General features: G+C 40.4%; 1 protein-coding gene across 6 annotated transcripts in view; it reads right to left on the bottom strand.

The window, feature by feature from the left end:
* The window catches only part of NIP7 (nucleolar pre-rRNA processing protein NIP7), a 92,200-nt gene that overhangs the window by 30,979 nt on the left and 36,606 nt on the right, over nt 1–24,615 (bottom strand). For 4 of the 6 annotated variants that reach the window (XM_042920765.1, XM_042920766.1, XM_042920767.1 and 1 more), the window contains exon 5: nt 23–121. In XM_042920765.1, coding sequence (XP_042776699.1) covers nt 62–121 — 60 coding nt within the window. In that variant the 3' untranslated portion in view covers nt 23–61. Of the gene's footprint in view, nt 1–22; nt 122–6,884; nt 6,988–10,664; nt 10,732–24,615 lie in introns of those variants that run through there. The other 2 variants (XR_006197458.1, XM_042920772.1) reach the window with 2 other exon arrangements.

The raw sequence follows: 24,615 nt of genomic DNA, 5'->3' as shown, positions 1-24,615 counted from the left end.
AAACGATCCCAGTTCCTCTCACCTGTTGTCGTAAATCTGTTGCACATCTCTGAGCCTGCTCCTAGCGCTCCACCATCCCTGTGGATTCCCAAGGCCAGCAGCTCCTCCATGGGGGACGCGTCTAGGAAAGGGACAGCGAGAAGATGAATCTGTGGGTCTCTGATGTTCTAAATTGGTGGTTCTTCCTGACTTTCGAGAAGGGACCTCAAAAGACAACATGCCTCCCACCTACCGAGGCTCTGGTCAATTAGGGGTCTAGGTAGTCAGGAGATGGATTATCTACTAATATGGCTAGATGCTCGGTTGGAGAATCTGGCTCAGTAGGATTCCTTGTACCCTAATGAAACAGACTTTCCTACCAATCCCGGGCAGCAGTGAACAAGGCGCCCTCCCTGTGAGGAGTGAGACAAGAACTTGTGCTCCCTCCCAGGATCATAGTCCCAAGACACTAGGAAGAGGAATACACTGGTGACTCATGCCTGGTTTCTCCTAGTGTTCCTCCTTCCCTAAGTGCAGAAGGAGAGAGGCAAAAAGAGGGGCCTGGACATGAGTGCTGATGACCCTCTGCAGGAAGGAAATACGTGGAGTGGGAAGAAAGCATTCTCCTCTCCCAAAGTTCTTACTATTTCTTGGATTATAGAACACTTTGAGGATATGAAGCAAGCTATAAACCACCACCTCAGAAAAGTGCACATATGTCCTGGACTTTGCTGGTAATGGTTTATATCTGCCTGTCTTTCCCTTTCTTCTAGAACCCCCATTTTCCTCAGAGGAACTGTTCCTCTTCTAGTCTCTGTGAAGCTATGCAAGCTGTCAATCAGTATGTTCCACCTCCCCTTGCTTACAGGTGGGACATGTGATCCAATCTATTCAATCAGAGAAGCTCATGTCCCTGTGGCACGGAGCCGGGCGGGGCGGGGCGGGGGGGTGGTGCACGTTGGGGAAGACCCCTTGTTATTAAAGGAATATTAAACTGGAGAAAAGTAAAGCCTGGGGCTGTCCATCGCTATTTTGTCTGACTAGTGGAGTCTCAAGAGTGGAGGCCAACAAGGGGTGCCTGGCTGGCTCAGTCTGAAAAGCATGGGACTCTTGACCTCCCAGTTGTGAGTTCTAGCCCCAGGGTGGGTGTATAGAGATTACTTAAAAATGAAAAATCTTAAAAAAAAAAAAAAAAAAAAAAAAAAAAAGGAATAGAGCCCAACAAAGTGGAAAGGTGCCCTCAGGACAGTGTTAAACCCTTGAATCTAGTCACAAAGAAAACCTAAACATAAATGAACCACATAATTTCCTTTTTTTTTTTTTTCTTTCCCCTCAAACTAGTGTGTGAGGTGGGTTTCTGTACCTTGCAACATACGTGCCCACATAATAGAACTTGGCCTCCACTTTCCAGGGGTGGTCAGACTCTGAAGCCCAGGCCTCCACTGGCCATTCAGAGCCCTGTTAGCGGTGCCCCTTATACATTTGAAAATTGATCAAGTGAGGTAAGGGATTCGGATACATCAGATTACTGCATTTGGGGAGGCAGTACTTCCTTCTTCATGTTGGCTCCATTTCTGCCTCGCAGCGCCTCGAAAACCCCAAACCCCACTGAAAGCACCAGCCAGAGGGCACACAGCTGGAGAGAAAACAGGCAGTGTGGGTGTGTTGGAATGCAGGAGATTCTGGGAGGAAGAGGAAGACACTGGCGACTCATGCCCAGCTTCACCTGAAAAATTCGTACTGTATTATATAACTTAAAAAAAAAATCTCTTTCAACTGCAAAATTTCAAAATTCTTTCCCCAAATCTCAAGAACGTAAAAGAAATCTCCAGCTCCCCAAATTAGGATTTGTACTGCTGGCGTGAGCTTTTCCCCTCAAGACCATATAGATTGGCTTTCCCATGGATTTAGGATCAAAGGGCTCCTTCGGGTTATGTATTCCTTTGAAACGAATTCAAAGGCATGCATTTCCAAAGTGCAGGGGGAGCTGAAAAGCCTTCATCCTTGCTGAATGAATCAGCATCCTGGGAGCACAGGTGACACGTCCTGACCCATCCCTTCACTGTCTGATAAGCCCAAAGGTCATAGCTCTGAACTTGACCCCACTTTTCCTTCTTCCTGCCCCTTTTCTGGGTTTTCTGATAAGGTGCCCTAAGTCAGCTGTGACACTGTTTTCTCTCTCTGCAAACATAGTCCCCAGGGCGTGCACTCTGCCTGTGAGCTCCCCAGCTGCTTCCAGCTCTCCCTCTGCCCACAGCCCTTTAATTGCTGCATTCCAACAAATTAGCCATGTGACAGAAGATTATTTTTAACTTCAATAGAGCAGCTCCCTCTCTTTTAATATATCATGCTTGGCCCACATTCCCTCGGTGAAAAGGGCACCATCGGCTACTTCTGAGAACTTTTAATTACTCCAATTGTTTGCAAACCTCTTAGAAGCTTGGGGGGAAAAATTTCTTCTCCTTTCCCAGTTTTCCCATTTCCTATTTAACGGGAGCTGAGGCTGAGTCCAACCTGGAGACTTACCAGCTTCAACAGGTCTCCTCAAATCTCCTCCAGCCCCCTCTACCTGTCCTCCTCCACAGGACTTTTCTTCCTTCCTTCCTTCCTTCTTTCCTTCCTTCCTTCCTTCCTTCCTTCCTTCCTTTCTCTCTCTCTCTCTCTCTCTCTCTCTCTCTCCCTCTCTCTCTCTCTCTCTTTCTTTCAAGTGCAAATCCACTGGGAGAATGAAGGGAGGGCAAGTTCCAGAGTCACAGGAACTGCATCCCAATGACACATGGAGCCTGGAAGGCAGCAGGAATGGATAGGGGTTGGTGCCTGTGGCCTTAGGAAGACTGAGCCCTCAGCATCTTCTAGGTCTTGGGATCCTGCAAGAGGGTCCTAATGATTGAGCTGATTCTGAGGCTAAGCCTTCCAAATTTGAGTAAACCACACAGACCAATGAGCATCTCATTGACCATCACATGGACTAAAAGCCTTCTCCAATTTTTCTGAATGTTCTAAGCCCATGATACTTCTCTAATCTCAGGAGGCCAAGTGGGCTATGTGGCCAGAAATGATTGGTATTGTATCAACTACCTTCACCTAGAAAGGTAGAGATCGAGTTTCATTTTGAGTCTCCCAAAAACCAAGAAATGTGCAATTTCTTTTACCTGAGATTTGCAAAGTAATTCAAATAGGTTCTATCAGTATGGAATCATTCCAGATATTATCTATGCTTTATGCATTTTGATGCACAGTGAATTATAAAAAGATAGGTGTGTGTGTGTGTGTGTGTGTGTGTGTGTGTATGTGTGTATGTGAGAGAGAGAGAAAGAGAGAAAGAGAGAGACAGAGAGACAGAGAGACAGAGAGAGAGACACTCTCCCTCTCTTGTTGTGTATTAGTAAAAGGGAAGAAAAAGTGTTCCAGGCAGTGGGAACAGCATATATGCAAGCTGTTGGGTAGGAAAAAGGAGTGTGTTTTGGGAATTTTAAAAAGCCAATGTGACTAGAATCTACAGAGAGTAACACATTATGCTCCAAGAGCCCAGTTCTTTGAACTTTTTAAAATTGAGATATATTTTACATAAAATTAAATGCTAATATTTTAGTGTATAGATCAGTGAGTTTTGACAACTGCAAACGCTGCCACCCAAATCCAGATTCAAACTTTTCCATGTCTTCAGAAAGTTCCCTAGTACCCCTGTCTAGTCAATGCCCCAGCCTTGGGCAGCTGCTATTCTGATTTCTATCACCATAAATTTAACTTGTTTGTCCTTGATTTAGCAGCATATAAATGGGATCATACAGTATGTGTTTTTTTGTGTGCACTTCTTTCTACAATACATCATCTGGATTGTTCCAATAGTTCCAATCTGTATGGTGTTTTTCTGTTGGATTTACAGGAATATGTGGTGATAAGGTCAAGCCTAACCAGAACAACTTCATTAATGATAGATTTCCCTAGAATGGGTTCAAGTCACCTGTCATTGACCACAGTAATGCCATTGAGACATGGCAAGGCACTTTTGATTTTAAAAAGGTTGGCAATGGGGAGCTTGGGTGGCTCAGGTGGTTAAACGTCCAACTTCAGCTCAGGTCATGATCTCGTGGTTCACAGGTTTGAGCCCCAAGTTGGGCTCTATGCTGACAGCTCAGAGCCTGGAGTCTAGTTCAGATTCTGTGTTTCCCTCTCTTTCTGCTTCTCCCCCATTCGTGCTCTCTCTCTTTCTCAAAAATAAATAAATATTAAAAAAAAAAAAAAAAAGGTTGGCAAATGTACCTCACCCTTTGATCCAGCCATTCTGGATTTAGGAGTTTCTCTTACAGATAGATATCCTCACATATGTGTCACATGATGTTTGTGGATGAATATGAATGAAAGGATTATTTTTCATAGTCAAGGATTAGAAACAAACTTATAAACATCCGTAGGGATCTGATTAAGTAAGTAGTAAGTAATGCAGACAATGGAACACTATATAGTCATGAGAAAAAAATGAGGAGTTTCCTCAGGTCCTGAAACGAGATGCTGTCCAAAATGAAAATAGCCAGGTGCAGAACAGCATGTGTACTCATTCGCTCACTAAACAGATTTTTAGGGAGAGACTGCAATGTTCCAGACACCATGCTACATGCCGAAGGTACAACATTATACAGAATAAAATCCCAGGGTGCCTGGCTGGCTCTGTCAGTAGAACATGCAACTCTTGATCTCGGGGTTGTGAGTTCAAGTCCTACATTGGGTGTAGAGCTTACTTAAAAAAATTAAAATCTTAAAAAAAAAAAAGAATAAAATCCCTTCTCTCATGGAACTTGCTTTCTAGTGGCAGGGGTGGTAGAAAAAAATAAACAAATGAAAAATGTATCTGTATAGTGTGCTATCATTAATGTAAAATGAAAGAATGAAAGGGGGGGAAGAAAACATAAATGTGTTCATTTATTTATTTACTTATTTATTTATTTTTAATGTTTATCTATATTTGAGAAAGAGAGAGAGAGCACAAGCAGGGGAGGGGATGAGAGAGACGGAGTCAGAATCTGATGTAGGCTCCAGGCTCTGAGCTGTCAGCACAGAGCACGACACACGACTTGAACTCATGAGCTGTGAGATCATGACCTGAGCCGAAGTAGGACGCTTAACCACCTGAGCCACTCAAGCACCCCCGTATTTTTATTATTTTTTTAAGATTTTATTTTTAAGTAATCTCTACACTCAATCTGGGGCCCAACTCATAACTCCAAGATCAAGAGTCACAAGCTCCACCCACTGAGCCAGCCAGGTGCCCCACAAATGTGTTCTTTTAACTCTGCACAAAGTATCTATTTCAGAAAAGACACGCCAGAAACTGGTAGGACAGAGGAAGGGAGCTAGGAAGCTGCAGGATGAAGACAGAACAAATGTCATTTAATGTTCTGTGTATCTTCTGACTTTAAATTATTGAATGGGTTATCTAATCCAGAATTAATGGATATAATTACAATATTTTGATCAAGTTGGAAGAAGTGTTTGGCAGCATTGCCCAGCACCTGGGCCCTCAAGTGGTGGGAAATGCCTTACGGCTTTTTAATCACTGCAGGAGGAAAGGGCTGGCCCCCAGCTGTCACTCACTGCAGTCATGAACCAAGTCATGGCATCACTCTGGTAAGATAAAAGAGGCACCGAGAGGACAGAAGGAAACAAAATCAGTCTTGAGTCACATACGCTTCATGGGTATTTATAAAAGCCTTAGGCAGCTCCTTCCTAAATTTGAATTAATGTCAAAAGAGAATCATTTCAGGAAGTATGAGTTCCTCTCTTCAAACTTTTTGGGACCATCCCACTCTGGTATGAATCGCATAGAGCCAAGTTCATTCACAGGGAACATCTGTGGGGGAGACGGGAAGCACAATAAAGAAACCATCTGACACTGAACATGGACATCATTGTCTTTTTTCCCAGCTTCCCTTGGGACATCCATTTGTTTGGTTGTGTGGGAAGGAAAGTCTATAAAATGTTTATGGTTATTATTTCAGTTTATTCATATAACATGTAAAAATGGCAATTTGGAAAAGGAGCTTCACTGAGATATGCATTCTTTGTACATGTTTGTATTCCAGAAGCTTCACAGAGTTGTTGGAAGGTGGCTTTGTGGCTCCTTGTGGCTTTTAGTTAACCAAAATGATTAAAAAAAAAAAAAAAAAGTTTCGCTTTGAATATCAAATTTGTAATTATTTATCTTATCTCACAATAAATTACTTCTTTCAAAATCCTACCATTATTTTTCTTATATTTTTATTAACTTTTAATTACTAGTTAATACAGGAATACATTCTAGGGCACCTGGGTGGCTCAGTCGATTAAACGTCTGACTTTAGCTCAGATCATAAACTTGCAGTTCGTGAGTTTGAGCCCCACGTCGGGCTCTGTGCTGACAGCTCAGAGCCTGGAACCTGCTTGGGATTCTGTGTCTCCCTCTTTCTACACCCCTTCCCCACTCATATTCTCTCTCTCTCTCTCTTTAATGAATAAACATTAAATTATTTTTAATAAAAAAAGTAGTACATTCTTCTTTTTTAAAAAAAAGTTAGAGTGTTGCAGATAAAGTTTTGGTTCTCTTTAATCATTTTCCATAATGCTAATTTAATTGGCCTCAAGTATGGCTGGCAAATAATTACTTTATCATAGTGATTTTAATATGCAGCAAAGTGTGAGAATCACTTGTCTAACTGATTTAGGACTCCAATGTTTGGAAACTCAACCCCCTGACATGATGGGAAATACATATTTTTAAAAATACAAGAAATGGTTTTCGTTCTTTAAGTGAAGGATGAGATTTGCCTTTCAAAATAGATTGCATTTTAGCAGAAAATTTCACTGTGTAAATAAAAAGCCAATATGCATTTCTAGAATAGAGTCTGGGGACAATGAGACCCTAAACTCACCATTTAAGTTGTCATTGTTGTGGGCATGTTGCACCTCTGTAGATTATTACGATGTGGCTGGAGACTGGGGATTGAGGAAGAACTGACTGAAGAAGTTTCTTGGCTAGAGAAAGAGAGGGCTGTAAAAGACCTTTGTGAAAGAGTCAGGCTGAGACTCTTAAGTTCTGTGTTGTCCAACATGGTAGCTACCAACCACATATGGTTATTTAATCTTAAATTTAAGTGAATTGAAATGAAATCAAAAGTTAAGTTCCTCAGTCATGCTAGCCACATTTCAAGCACTCAATAGCCACATATAACTAGTGGTTACCATATTGGATGTAAGTATAGAATATTTCCCTCATTAAAGAAAGCTCTACGGCACAGTGCTACTCTAGAAATTATTGTATGTGGTCTTACCTAGTAGCTAGTTTTAAATGTTCATTCATGCAAAAATGAACTATTGGGACCTCATCAAAATAAAAAACTTCTGCACAGCGAAGAAACAATCAGCAAAATTAAAAGGTAACCGACAGAATGGGAGAAGATATTTGCAAATGACATATCAGATAAAGGGTTAGTATCCAAAATCTATAAAGAACCTACCAAACTCAACACCCAAAAAACAAATAATCCAGTGAAGAAAGGGGCAAAAGACATAAATAGACACTTCTCCAAAGAAGACACCCAGATGGCGAACTGACACATGAAAAAATGCTCAACATCTCTCATCATCAGGGAAATACAAAGCAAAACCACAATGAGATACCACCTCACACCTATCAGAATGGCTAACATCAACAACTCAGGCAACAACAGATGTTGGCAAGGATGCGGAGAAAGAGGATCTCTTTTGCCCTACTGGTGGGAATGCAAGCTGGTGCAGCCACTCTGGAAAACAGTATGGAGGTTCCTCCAAAAACTAAAAATAGAACTACCCTATGACCCAGCAATTGCACTACTAGGCATTTATCCAAGGGATACAGGAGTGCTATTTCAAAGGAGCACATGCACTCCAATGTTTATAGCAGCACTATCAACAACAGCCAAAGTATGGAAAGAGCCCAAATGTCCATCCATGGATGAATGGATAAAGAAGATGTGGTGTATAAATACAATGGAGATTACTTGGCAATCAAAAAGAATGAAATCTTTCCATTTGCAACTATGTGGATGAAACTAGAGGGTATCATGCTAAGTGAAATTAGTCAGTCAGAGAAAGACAAAAATCATATGACTTCACTCATATGAGGACTTTAAGACACAAAACAGATGAACATAAGGGAAGGGAAGCAAAAATAATATAAAAACAGGGAGGGGGACAAAACAGAAGAGACTCATAAATATGGAGAACAAACTGAGGGTTACGGGAGGGGTTGTGGGAGGAGGGATGGGTTAAATGGGTAAGGAGCACTAAGGAATCTACTCCTGAAATCATTGTTGCACTATATTCTGACTAACTTGGATGTAAATTTAAAAAAAAAAAAAATGTTCATTCATGAAATGTAATCACTTGCTTTATTACCAAGCCTTCAACTAAGTTTTAAAGACATGAATAGACATTTTTCCAAAGAAGACATCAGATAGCTAATAGACACATGAAAACACGCTCAACATCACTCATCATCAGGGAAATACAAATCACAACCACAATAAGATACCGTCTCACACCTGTCAGAATGGCTAACATTTACAACTCAGGCAACCACAGTTGTTGGTGAGGATGTGGAGAAAGAGGATCTCTTTTGCCCTGCTGATGGTAATGCAAACTGGGGCAGCCACTCTGGAAACAGTATGGAGGTGCCTCAAAAAGTTAAAAATAGAACTACCCCATGACCCAGCGATTGCACTACTAGGTACTTATCCAAGGGATACAGGTGTGCTGTTTCGAAGGGACACATGCACCCCAATGTTTATAGCAGCACTATCCACAACAGCCAAAGTATGGAAAGAGCCCAAATGTCCATCCACGGATGAATGGATAAAGAAGATGTGGCATACATGTACAATAACATATAATGGAATATCACTCGGCGATCAAAGAGAATGAAATCTTGCCCTTGGCAGCAATGTAGATGAAACTAGAGTGTATTATGCTAAGCAAAGTAAGTCAGAGAAAGACAAATATCATATGATTTCACTCATATGTGGAATTTAAGATACAAAACAGATAAACATAAGGGAAGGAAAAATAGTATAAAAAGAGAGAGGGAGAGAAACCATAAGAGACTCTTAAATACAGAGAACAAACTGAGGGTTGCTGATGAGGTGTTGGTGGGGGGATTGGCTAAATGGGTGAGGGGCATTAAGGAGGACACTTGTTGGGATGAGCACTGGTAAGTGATTAAATCAGTAAATTCTATTCCTGAAATCATTATTACACTGTATGTTAACAAACTTGGATTTGAATATAAAAAAAATAGTAACAGCTAATATTCATTGAATACTTATATATTGGTCAGTTTTCTTAGTGGCAGACAACACGTTTCACTCTTATCAATTTAAGCACAAAGAGATTTATTGAAGGGTATGGAGAGTTCACAGAAGCATTAGGAAAGTTAAGAAATATGCTCTAGGGGCTCCCAGGTGGCTCAGTCGGTTAAGCATCTGACTTAGGCTCAGGTCATAATCTTGCGGTTTGTAAGTTCGAGCCCTGCATCGGACTCTGTGCTGACAGCTCGGAGCCTGAAGCCTGCTTCAGATTCTGTGTCTCCCTCTCTCTCTGCCCCCCCCCCCCCCGCCCACACACACTTGTGCTCTGTCTCTCTCTGTCTCTGAAAAATGAATAAATGTAAAAAAAAAAAAGAAAAGAAAAGAAAAGAAATATGCTCTAGACTAAACATCCAGGAATGACTTCCAAAATTATACTGGAGAACAGGGTTGACAAGCAAGCTGCAGCCTCGGCCACCATCCAGAAGATTCAGAACTGCTAAGCTGCCACCATCAGCTGCTGGCTCCAGAATAATGTTGCCTTTGCCATGATCAGCACCAGCAAAATGGATGCTTCACGCCTGCCTCTCCTTCAACAGAGTTCAGAGCTCTCACTCTACAGAACTCCACAGAGTTTGCATTTGTCTCACACAAATGGCATCTAAATCACAAACAAAATCAGAGCTGCAAGGGAGTTTGAGAAATGTACCAAGTATTTAGCTTCCTAAGCTAGAAAGAAATTGGAATGGATTTTGAAAGAACCAATCTAAAGTATCTGCCACAACTCGCCATGCGCCAAGTCCAGTAAGCATGTCTGATCTCATTTCATTCCTACAAGAATTCAGTGAGGAAGGCCCTATAATTATCCCCATTTGACCGATGAGGACACTATGGTAAATGGTGGGACTCATAGGATGATCTTAGTTGTGCTTTTCAAGTTAAAGGAGTCTTCTGTCCACTCTAACTAAAGGAAGCACCGAAGAGACAGCTGCCTGGAGAAGCCAGGATGGAAGATGACAACCCACAAGAATAAAGCAGCAGTCCCAAGGTGACAAAGGACAGCCAGAATGAATCTGAGAACTCAGGAGTGGTGCCAGATTCATGCCAGATTCCAGAGTCCCTGCTCTCCACAAGTCCATGCCGCCCCCAATGGGAAGAACCAGAACTCACCCAAACGTGACAAAGACTAAGAACACTTTCTTGGTTACATTTCAACAGCCCCAGTTATATCTGTGACACAGAGGGCAGTGCAAAGTAAAGAACTCAGCAGGGAAGGCTTCCAGACGGAGGTGAGTTTTCAGTTGGTTTTAGAGAAGTGTTAGTTTACGTACATCTGTCAGAAGGCAGAGGCTTTCAGATGAAAGAACTCACGTGTCTCACGTCAAGACTCAGGGCTGAAGCGGGCAGTCACTGTAGCATATCAGACCAACGTCCTTGCCTGAGGAGGAAGGAGGTGGGTCAGTGTTTAGGAGAAAACAATAAAGAAGCTGGTTGGGAAGGGAACTGATTGCAGGATAAAATCACATGAAACCCTACCTATGATTATAGCTATATTAAAATATTAATAGAGTATATATTGAAATTCAATTAATTAAAATCTCAGGGAGTGGGACCCAGAAATTTTCTAAAACTCCAAGTCGATTTGTCCTGATTTGCCTGTCACAATGGCTGTTCCCGGTCCCATGTCTCCTTCCCTGTGAAAAAGCCCAAGCTTCTGGTGCCTGGGGGCTGGGGCCCCTTTGCCATGTCATTCTTTTTTTTTTTTTTTTTTTAACGTTTTATTTATTTTTGAGACAAAGAGACACAGAGCATGAACAGGGTTGGGTCAGAGAGAGGGAGACACAGAATCCCAACCAGGCTCCAGGCTCTGAGCTGTCCACACAGAGCCCACGTGGAGCTCAAACTCACAAAGCCTGAGATCGTGGCCTGAGCCGAAGTTGGTCGCTTAACCGACTGAGCCACCCAGGCGCCCTGCCATGTCATTCTTTCCAGGAGACGTTTTAGTAGGATCAAAAGATAACCATGTCAGACAGAAGAATAAATCTCAAGGAAATGGGTCACTTGGAGCTGGGAGATTCAGAATAATTTGAGAAACCAGCGTCAACATCTCAGAAATGCAGTAGGATGTGTGTTTCTTACTTACTTCACTTAAGTTTTATCAAACAATATTAGTAACAACATTCTAACAAGTCTTTCCATCTACTTGGTCTTATGCTAACCGATTTAATATTGCTTTATATGATTTAACCCTCACCACAATTACCTAAACTAGAGGCAATTAATATTGCCATTTTACCAGTGAGGAAACTGAGGCTTAAGAAGTCCCACAACTAAGAACTGGACCCTGGAGTCCATAGATTTAGCCATCCTACTATGCTGCCTTGATTTCTTTATCCTTATTTGTGTTTCCCTATTATTTTTCACACGTTATGTTTACTCATTGGCTCTTCACTCCTCCAAAAACTAGAAGTTTCTTAAATGTGATGATTAAGTCTGACTCATCTTTTTACACCCTTAACCCCAATACCTGACAAAGACTAGCACATAGTACTTAATAGCACATAGAGTTAGACAAAGCTTTGTAACATAACCATTCGCTTTATTTTTTTTAATTTTTTTTACATTTATTTATTTTTGAGAGACAGAGCATAAGTGGGGGAGGGGCAGAGATAGAAGGAGACAGAGAATCTGAAGCAGGCTCCAGGCTCTGAGCTGTCAGCACAGAGCTTGATGTGAGGCTCAAACCCATAAACTGTGAGATCATGACCTGAGCTGAAGTCGGACACCCAACCAACTGAGCCACCCAGGCGCCCCACTTTATTTTTTTAAAATATTTATTTTTTAGAGAGACAGAGACAGACTGCGAGCTGGGGAGGGGCAGAGAGAGAGAGGGAGACACAGAATCCAAAGCAGGCTCCAAGCTGTCAGCACCGAACCCACGCAGGACTCAAACTCATGAGCCATGAAATCATGATCCGAGCTGAAGTCGGCCGCTTAACCGACTGAGCCACCCAGGCCCCTCCATTCACTTTATATACTTATACACAATGACTCTTGCAGATAGTCACAGCTTCTGGGTAACAAGTTGATGATGTGAGTCCTCTCATTTCATATATTGCCATGGTCAAGTGTGAGGGTCTTAGAGTCAGAGAGTTACAGGTTTGAATCCTGCCTCAGCCACTTATTAATGGTATAGCTTTGGGCAAATATTAAAAGAAAAAAGTTTTGGGGCACCTGGATGGCTCAGTCGGTTGAGTGTCCAACTCTTGATTTCGGTTCAGGCCATGATCCCAGGGTCGTGGGATCAAGCCCCACATTGGGCTCCATGATGAGTGTGGAGCCTGCTTAAGATTCTCTCTCTCTCTCTCTCTCTCTCTCTCTCTCTCTCTCTTTCTCTCTCCCTTTGCCCCTCTCCCCAACTTGAGTTCTCTCTCTATGTCTAAAAAAAAAGTTTATAATTTATAAAGGGTTATTTGTAAAAAGAGCACTGCTCTTGGGTCCTGAAGAAATAACTGGAAAAGTTAATGATTCCAATGCTTAAAAATATATCTGTGTGTACAGGCACATCAAAAGACGTTCAACATCCCTAATCATCAGGTAAATGGAAATCGAAACGATAATAAGATATCACCTCACTCCTGTCAGAATGGCTACTATCAAAAAGAAATAGCAAGTGTTGGTGAGGCTATGGAGAAAAGGGAATCCTCATGCACTGTTGGTGGGAATGTAAATTAGTGCAGTCACTATGGAAAACAGTCTGGAGTTCCTCAAAAAATTAAAAACAGAACTACTGTACAATCCAGCAATCACATTTCTCGTTATTTATCCAAAAAAATGAAAACACTAATTTGCAAAGACATCTGTACCCCTAAGTTCATTGCAGCATTATATGCCATAGCCAAGATTTGGAAGCAACATAAATGCCTATTGGTAGATTAATAGATAACAAGTGCTATGTACCTGCAAAGGAATATTACTCAGCCACAAAAAGAATGAAATCTTGCCATTTATAACAACACTGGTGGACCCAGAAGGTATTATGCTAAGTGAAATTTCTCAGAGAAAGACAAAATATGGTATGATTTCACCTATATGTGGAATCCAAAGAAGCAATACAAATAAACAAATAAAACAAACCAGAAACAGATTCATAGATACAGAGAAAAAACTGATGGTCGCCTGAGGGCTGTAGGATGTAGGAATGGACGGAATAGGGGAAGGAGGTTAAGAAGTGCAAACTTCCAGCATAGGGAATATAGAAAATAATATTGTAACAACTTCACATGGTGACAGATGGTAACTAGACTTACTGTGGTGACCACTGGTGATGCATATAAATATCGAATCACTATGTTGTATACCTGAAACTAATACGATATTGTATTTCAGTTATTCTGTAATAACAAATATGTACCTGATCAAAGTGATAGACAGGTGGGTTCTCAGAGGAGCTCAGTGTCTCGCTACAGTAGCCAGCAGCCTGCTGACCCTCTCAGCTCCTCCTACTGAGAAAGATGGAGAAGCAAGAACAGGGAATTGCTGTGGTTAAATGTTAACTTGTGTTTATTTCTCTACAACTGCAGGCTGTTTAATTTGGCCAACCCAGTGAAGATTCTTTGGTAAACTTGTGCATAATTTCTAAACACCAGACCTACGACCTTTACACACATGCTAAACATTTATAGAGTGGAAGAGTTCTCTTTTTTCTCCATCAGTGAATTGAATAAATACCAACACCCTCCCCTTTCCCCCCAAAAAAGTATTCTGTGATCTACACTAAAGATAAATTGGTAATAATTCATCCTGATCAGCAAAGGGTTGTAAAGCAGATTCTTTGATAAGCCAATTAATTCCAGAAGGCACTGGGGCTTATTTCTTCCCGATACTGATTTATATTCTCAAAGCCATAGAATGTTAGAGCTGGAAAGAAACCTTTTAAGATTATCTCGTCAAGCCTTCTGATTTTAATGGAGGAGAAAACTGTGCACTCCAGAGAGGAAAGTTTAGACTCACGGACAAATGTTAATAAAGAAAGAATCATATAGAAAATATTTTGTCATAACAATTCCTACAGCACTGTGGTTATTGTTTTTTGTTCCTTTTATAATCTGGTGGTCCAAATACAGTATTTGGGCCTGGACTTGGAAATCTGTGGACACTAATCTTCAGCTTTGTGCTGACGTCAGAGATATTTGAGAATCACTGCTGCCCCCTGCTGGAAATTTAAAACCTCACAGGTTCTCAAGGCTCTATGTAATTTTTTAAGTCAAAAAAATTCTAAAAGTAATATTTCCTTAAGTTAGTAAGCTTAAATTTTTTTCATTTTACTTATTTCATAAAGATAGAACACATGCATGTGAATGGGGCAGGAACAGAGGAAGGGAGGGAGGGAGAGAGAGAGAGAGAGAGAGAGAGGGAGAGAGAGAGAGAGAGGGAGAGAGAGTCCCAAGCAGGCTCCATACTCAATGCAGATCTGTGGCAGGGTTGGATCCCACAACCCTGGGACCATGTCCTGAGCAGAAGTCAAGAGTCAGATGCTCAACCAACTGAGTCACTCAGGCGCCTCCTGTTAGTAAGTTTAAATAGTATGGAAGGGTATAAAGAGAAAGCCAATACTTGCCCCCCTTCAATAATACTTCCCAGTGATAACTGCCATTAACAATTTTATTGAACATTTTTCCATAATTTTTTACTTATATATTTGTATATGTCTGTGCACATGTATATAATTTTATAGATATGTAGGAAAATGCCATGCAATGTCTTATAGCTTATTTTTCTTTATTTTGGATATTTAAAAGCTTCCTAATTTTTTTTTAGAAACATATCTTGAATATTTTTAAAAAAGTAATCTCTATGCCCAACGCGGGACTTGAACTCACAACCCAGAGATCAAGAGTTACATGCTCTTCCAACTGAGCCGGCCAGGCACCCCCAGGTGCTCTTGTCTTGAGTAACTTTTTTAAAAAATTGTATTTTAGAGAGAGAAAAAGCATGCCCGTGAACATGGGGGAGGGGCAGAGAAAGAGAGAATCATAAACAGGCTCCACACTCAGAACAGAGCCCAATGCAGGACTCGATCCCACAACACTGGGATCATGACCTGAGCCAAAATCAAGAGTCAACCTCCTGAGCCACGGAGGTGCCCCTTGAACATCTTTTCAAAGCAGTATATTGACAACCTCATTCTTTTTTATGGGCGGATAATAGTCCATTGCTTGGATGTACCATAAATTATTCATTCAGTCTTCTTTTGATAGACTAAAATGTAAATCTCTCTAAGAGCAGGGAATTTATTTACTATTTTGTTGTTGTTACTCACCGCTGTCTCCAGTAATGAGAATAATACTCAACAAAGTTTGCTTAGTAAGTAAATGGACACTTTCCTAGTTTTAAGAATTTCTGTTTAAAAACACTGTTCTGAATGCCTTTGTGCCCATATTTTTGTGCATTGGATAAAGTCTAGGAGGAAGTACAGGTTCAAAGGCATGCGAATCTTAAGTTTTGACAGATACTGCCAAATTATCACTTTTGATGAAGAATGGATCCAGATGTTTAATAATTCTATGATTCCCATGACTGACTTGACATCAAAACCAGAAGCTCCCAGAGAATTAATGAAACATAGCTGTTTTCCGCACATCCCTTTTCTGCTCTAATTCAGTAGTGGGGTGGCACAGAATATTTAACATGCCCCGCCCCCCCCCCCCCCCCGCCGTGATTCCCATGCACACTCAGAACCGGCAATAGCCACATAATCTACCCATGTCTTGCTACACTGCAGCAGATGGGAATGTGCTCCTATATCCTAATCTTCATGTGGTAACTCATTTGTTATTCACCTGATGCTTATCGAGTGCCTACTGTGTGTAAGACCCTATGCTCTCTCAACCACACGCAAGATTGTACAGGGGGTGTGGTATGGATTTCGCCACTGCCATGGGTGGTGGTGCTGGGGGCGAACGGGTGAGTTTGTCGGTATACGTGTTGGCCGGTGGCTGGGGTTTGGGGAGGGAGCAATGTGTGGGTGAAACTTGGGAATCCTGCAGCACGACAGTGGCAGAAATTTTTTAAAGGCCCAGCCCTGCCCTCAGTGACATGTATGTGTGTCTAACAAACATGGAGCCAGCGCAACTTCTAGCTCTTCTTAGGCAAGTGCTACCGAGGGTCGCCAAAAGCCGAGGAGTGGGGCGGGGCACAGTCTTTCCCCCCTGGGCCCTTCTAAGCCAGATAAAATATCATGCAGATGCGACACATGTGGGAAATGCGCCATGGACAGCCAACAGATGGCAGTCATAAAAAGAGATGACAGATTCCACCGTCATTCACGACCCACCCAAATGTCACGTCCGCTGGGCTCTTTCCCTGGCAGTTCCTGCCCCAAGCAGGTGTTGTTTTCATGTACTCCATGGCAGTTAAAATATAACAACAGAAGGGGAAAAAAAACCCACCAGAAAACAAACTGCTACTACTATTCCCCAAGGCTTACTGTATCAGAACTTCTGACCACATTACTGCATGACCCCATTTTATTCTCCCAACAGTGTAGCGAACTCAGAGAAGTTAAATAACCAGACAAAGGCTACACAACTGGTTTAGTAGATGATCTTCACGTCCTTTTTGCTTGCACATCTCATCACGTAATTTTGAAAAATTGTGTATCCCTAGAAACAGACATTTATGTCTGAAATGCATCTACGGCCACTTAATTTATAACAAAGGAGGCACTACAGAAAGCAGGGGTGTTTTGTTTTGTTTTGTTTTGTTTTTTGAGAGAGAGAGAGAGAGAGAGTGGGGGAGAGGGGCAGAGGGAGAAAGAGAGAGAATCTTAAGCAGACTCCGCATTCAGCAAGGAGCCCAACAAAGGCCTCAATCCCACAGCCCTGGGACCATGACCCGAGCTGAAATCAAGAGTCAGACGCTCAACCGACTGAGCGCCCAGGCGCTCCTGGATTTTTTACTAAATGGTGCTGTAATAGCTAGATACCCATATGGGGAACACTACATCAAATCCAGGTGGATAAAAGACAAATGTGAAAGACAAAAATCTCCGGTTTTTTAGAATATATGAAAATATTTTCTCAGCTTCTGAATAGGAAAGGATTTATTAAACAAGCCACTAACTGCTCAAGATAAAGGAAAAGAATGATAAAGAGAATGACTCAATTACACTAAAGTTACACATTGTGGTTCACAAATATACTACATAGAGAGTATACTAGATAAACTACAGAGTAAGAGAAGACAATTGCAACAAATGTAACCAAATGCTCATCAGCTTGTTGCAACACTAGGCAAAGGCAACAGTGTTAAATGGTACAACTACTTTGGAAAACAGTTTGGCATCCTTTTTATACAAATGTTATACAGTTGCTCCTTGAACAACATGGGTGGTTTGAGTGAATTGTACAGGTCCACTTATACATGGATATACACTTAATATTTTTCCTTATACTTTTCCTTATTTTTAGTAAGTTCTACATCCAATGTGGGGCTGGAACTCATAACCCTGAGATCAAGATTCACATGCTCTGCAGACTGAACCAGCCATGTGCCCTTTCTCTTAGAATATTCTTTTTTTTAATTTTTTTAACGTTTATTTATTTTTGAGACAGAGAGAGACAGAGCATGAACAGGGGAGGGTCAGAGAGAGGGAGACACAGAGTCTGAAACAGGCTTCAGGCTCTGAGCTGTCAGCACAGAGCCCGACGCGGGGCTCGAACTCACGGACCGCAAAATCATGACCTGAGCCGAAGTCGGCCGCTTAACCAACTGAGCCACCCAGGCGCCCCGACTCTTAGAATATTCTTAATAACATTTACTTTTCTCTAGCTTATTTTATAGTAATAATATAGTATATAATATACATAACATACAAAATATGTGTTAATCAACTGTTTATCGGTAAGGCTTTTGGTCAATAGTAGTTAAGTTTTGGGGGAGTCAAAAGTTACATGCAGATTTTTTACTGTATGGGGGTCAGTGTCTCTAAATTCTGCATTGTTCAAGGGTCAAGTATAGTTCACAATTAAAAAGAAAAGAAAAGAAACCATTGACTAACAATGTGTATCTCCTTCCATATTTTAAAGTTGACATCTAAAAGTTTCCATCTTGGGGCACCTGGGTGGCTCATTCAGTTAAGTGTCTGACTTTGGGTCAGGTCATGATCTCATGGTCCGTGAGTTTGAGCCCCACGGAGCCCAGAGCCTGTTTCAGATTCTGTGGCCCCCTCTGTCTCTGCCCCTCCCCCACTTGCACTCTCTCTCTCAAAAATAAACATTAAAAAATTTTTAAGCCTCCATCTTACTTTTTATTACTTGAACAACAATGCTTATAGAAGCCTTATTTTTAATTGTCCCAAATAGAAAACAACCCAAATATCTATGGAAAATGACTAACTAAATTGTTGATTTTCATAAAATACAACACCACTCAGCAATAAAAAGGAATGACATGGATGAATCTCAAAAACGCTGTTATGCAAATGAAGCCAGACACAAAGGGTATCTGCTGTATGATTCTATTTATATAAAATTCAGAAACAGATGAAACTAAGATGTTTGAAATCCAAACAGTGGTTGGTGGATGAGGAGTGACTTGAAGAGGGCATCAGGGAACATTCTGGGGTGATTCATCATACATTTAACTAGATGCAAAATATGTACTTTCTGGCACATTATGGATCTTAACATTTAAAAATAAAACTGTGATATCACTGCCATAAATACATCCAATGAAATATAAGTACCATACTGATTTGATACTCACCATCATCCATTTAAAAATTTAAAAATATGGACAAGCCCTTCTTGACTAGTCATTCATTTTAAATCATTCTTTTTATCCTTGAAATCCATGTCTCCCACCATCTATTACTCTAATGAAACATGTTTTTATGTTTGAAAGTCCCTTATTCATCATCTATTTCTCTGCAACAACATATGACCATGTATTTACATTTTTTCTTTTTTTAGATTTTAAAGTCTTTAAAAATATGCTATCACCACAAGGGTTTAAATATTAATTTTCTTTGGACTTAAGCTAACATTATAAGTTATACCCTAATAATATCAATCAAAGCAGCATAAAGTTATGTCCACTGAAAGTTAATCTCTTAATGAAATGAATGAAGGAGTAGTTAATGGGACCTTAAGTAGTCTTTTTTTTTTTTTTTTTTTTTAGTTTATTTATTGAGAGAGAGAGAGAGAGAGTATGCACACGTGCACATACAGGGAGGGGTAGAGAGAGAGGGAGGGAGAGAATCTTAAGCAGGTCCCATGCTCTTACCGTGAAGCCAGAACCAGGGCTGGAACTCACAAACCATGAGATCATGACCTGAGCTGAAACCAAGAGTCAAACGCTTAACCGACTGAGCCACCCAGGTGCCCCAGGACCTTAATTAGTCTTGAACTATGCCAGTATTGGTATCCAAACTTAGTTTCTTACAACATAATATACACCAGAGTGGGATGTAGATTATATGCCTTACCTTTTGCAAGGTGGGAGACAGATGATTGGGGCAGAGAAACTGGCAGGATCTCTGACTTTGGAGTATTCTCAGATAAGTTTTAAGAAAGATAACACATGAAGGTTGATCCCCCTTGAGAAGCCTTCATGCTTAGGGATATGTATAATTCCAGTTTGAAGATGGCCAGTTTATTTTTTTCAACGTTTTTTTTTTTTTTTTTTTTTTTTTTTTTTTTTATTTATTTGTGGGACAGAGAGAGACAGAGCATGAACGGGGGAGGGACAGAGAGAGAGGGAGACACAGAATCGGAAACAGGCTCCAGGCTCTGAGCCATCAGCCCAGAGCCCGACGCGGGGCTCGAACTCACGGACCGTGAGATCGTGACCTGGCTGAAGTCGGACGCTTAACCGACTGCGCCACCCAGGCGCCCCCGAAGATGGCCAGTTTAGAATGTGCTGGAGATGGGATTCTATGTCTGACTACCAGCCTAGATTCTTTCAACTGTGCCATACAATCCTATTTTATTTCTTATCACTTTGACCTAAAACAACCATTTTAGGAATATTTATTTGCCTTTGGGGGATGGTGGGCAGCTATGGAAGGAATACATTACCATTGCTCAAAATTAAAATATAGTATCATTTTTACATGTCAGTCTTCCATCTAGACCTTGAACTCTCACAGGGAAAAATTAGTGTTTTATCTATATTTGTGGCCCTAGAACCTATTGAGCTTCAACTCACAAAGCAGGGCCTCAATAAATGTTGAGCAAATGCCCATGGAGGACTAGACTATTTTTTTTTTTTTCTATGATCTCACAGCATACTACCTAAAAAATCTTACCTAACATAAGACTGGAAATGTCCTGTCCTGGACTGGAAGTTATTAGGCTCTGAAGCTTTCTTGAGCTTCATACATGAGTCAGGCATCATGCTAAGGCTTCATTAAGGATAATATTTATTGGGGATCTTTTCCCTCTACTCCTGTAGAAAATTAGGAAAAATTAGAAAAGTCTAAGGAAGAAAATATTTGAAATCTCTTGTCATTCTATCTTGGTTAATATAAATAGATATGAATTTAAAATTGGACTCAGACAACAAAAATAAAATAAAATAAAATAAAATAAAATAAAATAAAATAAAATAAAATAAAATATAAAAATAGGAAGCAGACATAAATTCATTATAACATCTTGGGCAAGTCAACCTCCTGGAGCCTCAGTTTATCCATCTGTAAAACTGGCATAATAATACCATTTTTTGTAGAATTTTGATGAAGATTAAATGAAATAACAGCATTTACTTACCCTAGCATAATACATGGTAAATAGTAAATGTTAACAAAAAAAGTATACATGATTATAACTTACATAAATTTGTGGTCACATTATATGTTTCAATTATTTTTCTCTTCTTATTATATCTTGAGCATGAAATCATCTTTGGGTACATATTTATTTATTTTCTTGTTTTTTATGGGGGGGACATAATTTTTATCACAGAGAAAATTTCTTACTATGAACACACCAGGAGTTACTTAATAACCTTATTTTTAGATCTTTCTAGTTCTAATTTTTTGTACACTATCAGTAATGCTGAGATGAAAATGCTTGCACTCAAATCTTAGTGCACTTTTACAATTATTTCTACAGAATGAATTTCTAGACAATGGAAGTTTTATGGCTTCTGCTATTTGTTGTTGTTTGCTTGTTTTTGTTTTTTGTTTTGTTTTGTTTTGGTTTCCCTGAATTGCTCTTTGGAAAGTTTTTATAGATTTACAGTTTCACCAGCACTGGCCAAAAGTACCTGTTTCACAGCACCCTCCCTGACACTGGGTATTATTATTTTTTTTTAACCTTGCCAATTTAATCGACATGTATCAGGCATTGTTTTACAGGCTTTACCTCATTTCATGTTCACTACAATCCGATGAAGTGTCCATTTGGCAATCTGTCCTCTTTAGCAGATGGGGAGAAACAAGACTACTCGAGGTTAAGTTCTTACTCAAGCCAGTAAATTATTAGGCCAGGAGAAGCCTGTTGATCATTAACTTGCTGACTGTAGCTTTTCCCCTATACCACACTGCCTCCTGCTGGTGCCCAGAGGGAGGGCAGGAAGCACTGAAGCTCCTCAAAGCAGAATCCTTAAGAGTTGAATATTTGTGGTGAGTAAAGAAGAGACAACCATATGATGGTGGGACTTTGAAAAATGAGGAGAAAACTAAACAAGCTTTACACTTAATGTTTACACATTTTATGTAAGTTATAGCTTAATTTAAAAAAAAAAGGAAAGGAAAAATGAGAATTTTGATAGAGAAGAGGAGGAAAGACTTTTCAGGAAAATACTGGATGCGTTAATAAAAATATTTTATGCTTATTGAGCCCAAATAATGAGCCAAGCCCTCTGTGAAGGGCACTGGAAATAGTAATTCACTTAATTTTCATACAACCCCATGAGGCACGTCTGTTGTTTGTGCCTCACAGATAATATAACAGAGGTAGATAGATGGCTAAGTAATTTGCCCAAGCTTATGTGACTAACAAGCAGAAGAATCAGAATGTGAGATAGGTAAATTGGCTCCTGGTTAAGGCAGGCAGGCTGGGATGGCTAAGTAGCCCAAATCACCAAAGATCTGTCATACTCAGAGGCCTCTTCCTATTCTGGAATGTCTACAACACAGAAACTTGGAAAGACCAGGATACTATACAGATTCAGGTCTATGTCTAACTAATTCAAGGGTCTAGCATGTGATTTCTCAACCTCAGTGATGCTGCCACTTGCCCACCTGAGTTATTCTTCAGTGGCCCCAAACTGGGTCTTTGCTGGCACTAACCCAAGGGGTCAGGGAGAAGAGGCTTTGAAGCTCAACCAGTTGCTGGGCCTCTCAGGGAGGGGGCACACCACTCACTACAACTGGTATTTCTCTATTTGGTATGGGTACTGGTTGGTAGATTCCAAGAGCATCAAAGACAGCTATTGGTGACTCACATCCTATGTCCCCACTTCCTTCCTACATTGACTCCAGGCCCACTTAGTTCTTTGGAAATACTCCTTACCCATTCATTCCCCTGGCTGTGGAAGATAGGGATAATGATGTTTCCAATGAAGAAGTGGGGAAAGGACTCTCCAAGGTCTATTGGCAAGCCCATCACAGAAAAAAAAAAAAAAAAAGTAAGGTTCAGGAATGTGTCCAGCAAGGTGACGGTTGCAAGTGGATTTGGAACTGGAGTTGGACAAGAAGAGAACCTGGAGAAAGAGAGAAGGACCATGATTTTTTTAAAATCCTCTCCAGGCCAATCTACAAGGCCAAAAGGGAGAAAAGAACTCAGGGAAAGTATCCTGTGCAGTCATAAAATTATATAGACAGCTGTTCTGTATCTAGAAAATCACAACACAAACACATAAGAACTGGGAGTTTGTCCTAAGAATGTCTCTGTTTTGGTAAATATAGTTTGCTGGTGGGCATGAAATTACATTTCAATAAATATAATTTGCTGGTGGTATGGTCTTTCAGTGTGTATCAAAAGCCTTCCTCATGTGCCTAGTCAGTTCGATCCAACCTCAAGAAATGTGTCAGGCTCTGGGCTAGGTTCCAGGATGTAGAGTGAACAAGAAACTAACTCTAAACAATGTATTTCAGGAAGGATGATATATGAGCTGCTAAGGAGGAAGCAACAGGGTGATTTAACCCTGCCCAAAAAGCCAAGAAAGGTTGAAATTCTCTTAAATGAGGCTTGACTGACAAGAAGGACTTAGTTAGGCTAGAATAGACAAGATGAAGCTTCCAGGGCGATTGAGTAGCAGGTGATAAGGAAATGTTACAAGTTGCACATATGTGGGGCACCTAGGTGGCTCAGTAGGTTAAGCATTTGACTTTGTTTCAGGTCATGATCTTGTGGTTCGTGGGTTCAAGTCCCACGTCAGGCTCTGTGCCGACAGTTCAGAGCCTGGAGTCTGCTTCAGATTCTGTGTCTCCCTCTCTCTCTGCCTCTTCCCCTCTCACACTCTGTCTCTCTCTCTCTCTCTCAAAAGTAAACAAACATTTAAAAAAATAAAAAGAAGTTTTACAAACGTGAGCTCAAAATGAGGTTGGCAAATAGGCAATCTCTTCAGGCTTTAAATGTAAAGTTAAGGTGTCTGCAACTTGTTCAAAAACAAAAGGGAACTGTCAAAGAGTATTAAGTGAAATATTTGGATATGTGTTCTACTGTGTATCCTTCAACTCACTAGTTCTACTTTAAGGACATGATCTTAAGGAAATAATTATAAATTTGTGCAACTATACTGTTACAAGTATGTTTCTAATATTGAGACTGTCTAAAATTAGAAAATTTTGAAATTTCCTAAACATCTTACAGTAGGGGCTTAAATAAAGAAAACTTTGGTTCACCCATATATTAGAATGCTAAAGATTAGTAGCTGCTAAAGATGCTGTAGGGGAAAAAAATGTAATGGCATGGAAAGATGTTGATTATGCATTAAATGAAAAATGAAGGTTATATAAAATATATATAGTATAATACCATTTTTAGTAAATACACACACACACACACACACACACACACACACACTAGGTATGCAAAAGACATTGGACATAGGCTATAAACCTAAACTGCACGTCAGTTTATTCTTGCCTGTGAGATTATGGGTGATTTAAATGTTAATCCTTTTGCTTATTTTTTTTTAATTGTTCCACAGCAGGTACTATTTTTGTAATTAAGAAAAATTATATGTCTTATATGTCGAGAGGTTTCTGGGGTGTCGGTCATATTCTTGACCTCGATTGGGTTTACACTGGCCTTTGCTTTAAATTATTTGTTAAAAAATGTAAATCTATTTAATAAAATTTCCATAA

Source organism: Panthera leo, chromosome E2 (assembly GCF_018350215.1).
Source record: "Panthera leo isolate Ple1 chromosome E2, P.leo_Ple1_pat1.1, whole genome shotgun sequence".
In the NCBI taxonomy this organism is placed as follows: domain Eukaryota; kingdom Metazoa; phylum Chordata; class Mammalia; order Carnivora; family Felidae; genus Panthera; species Panthera leo.
The sequence above is the reverse complement of the archived record's forward strand: the minus strand, read 5'-3'. Positions and strand labels throughout refer to the sequence as shown.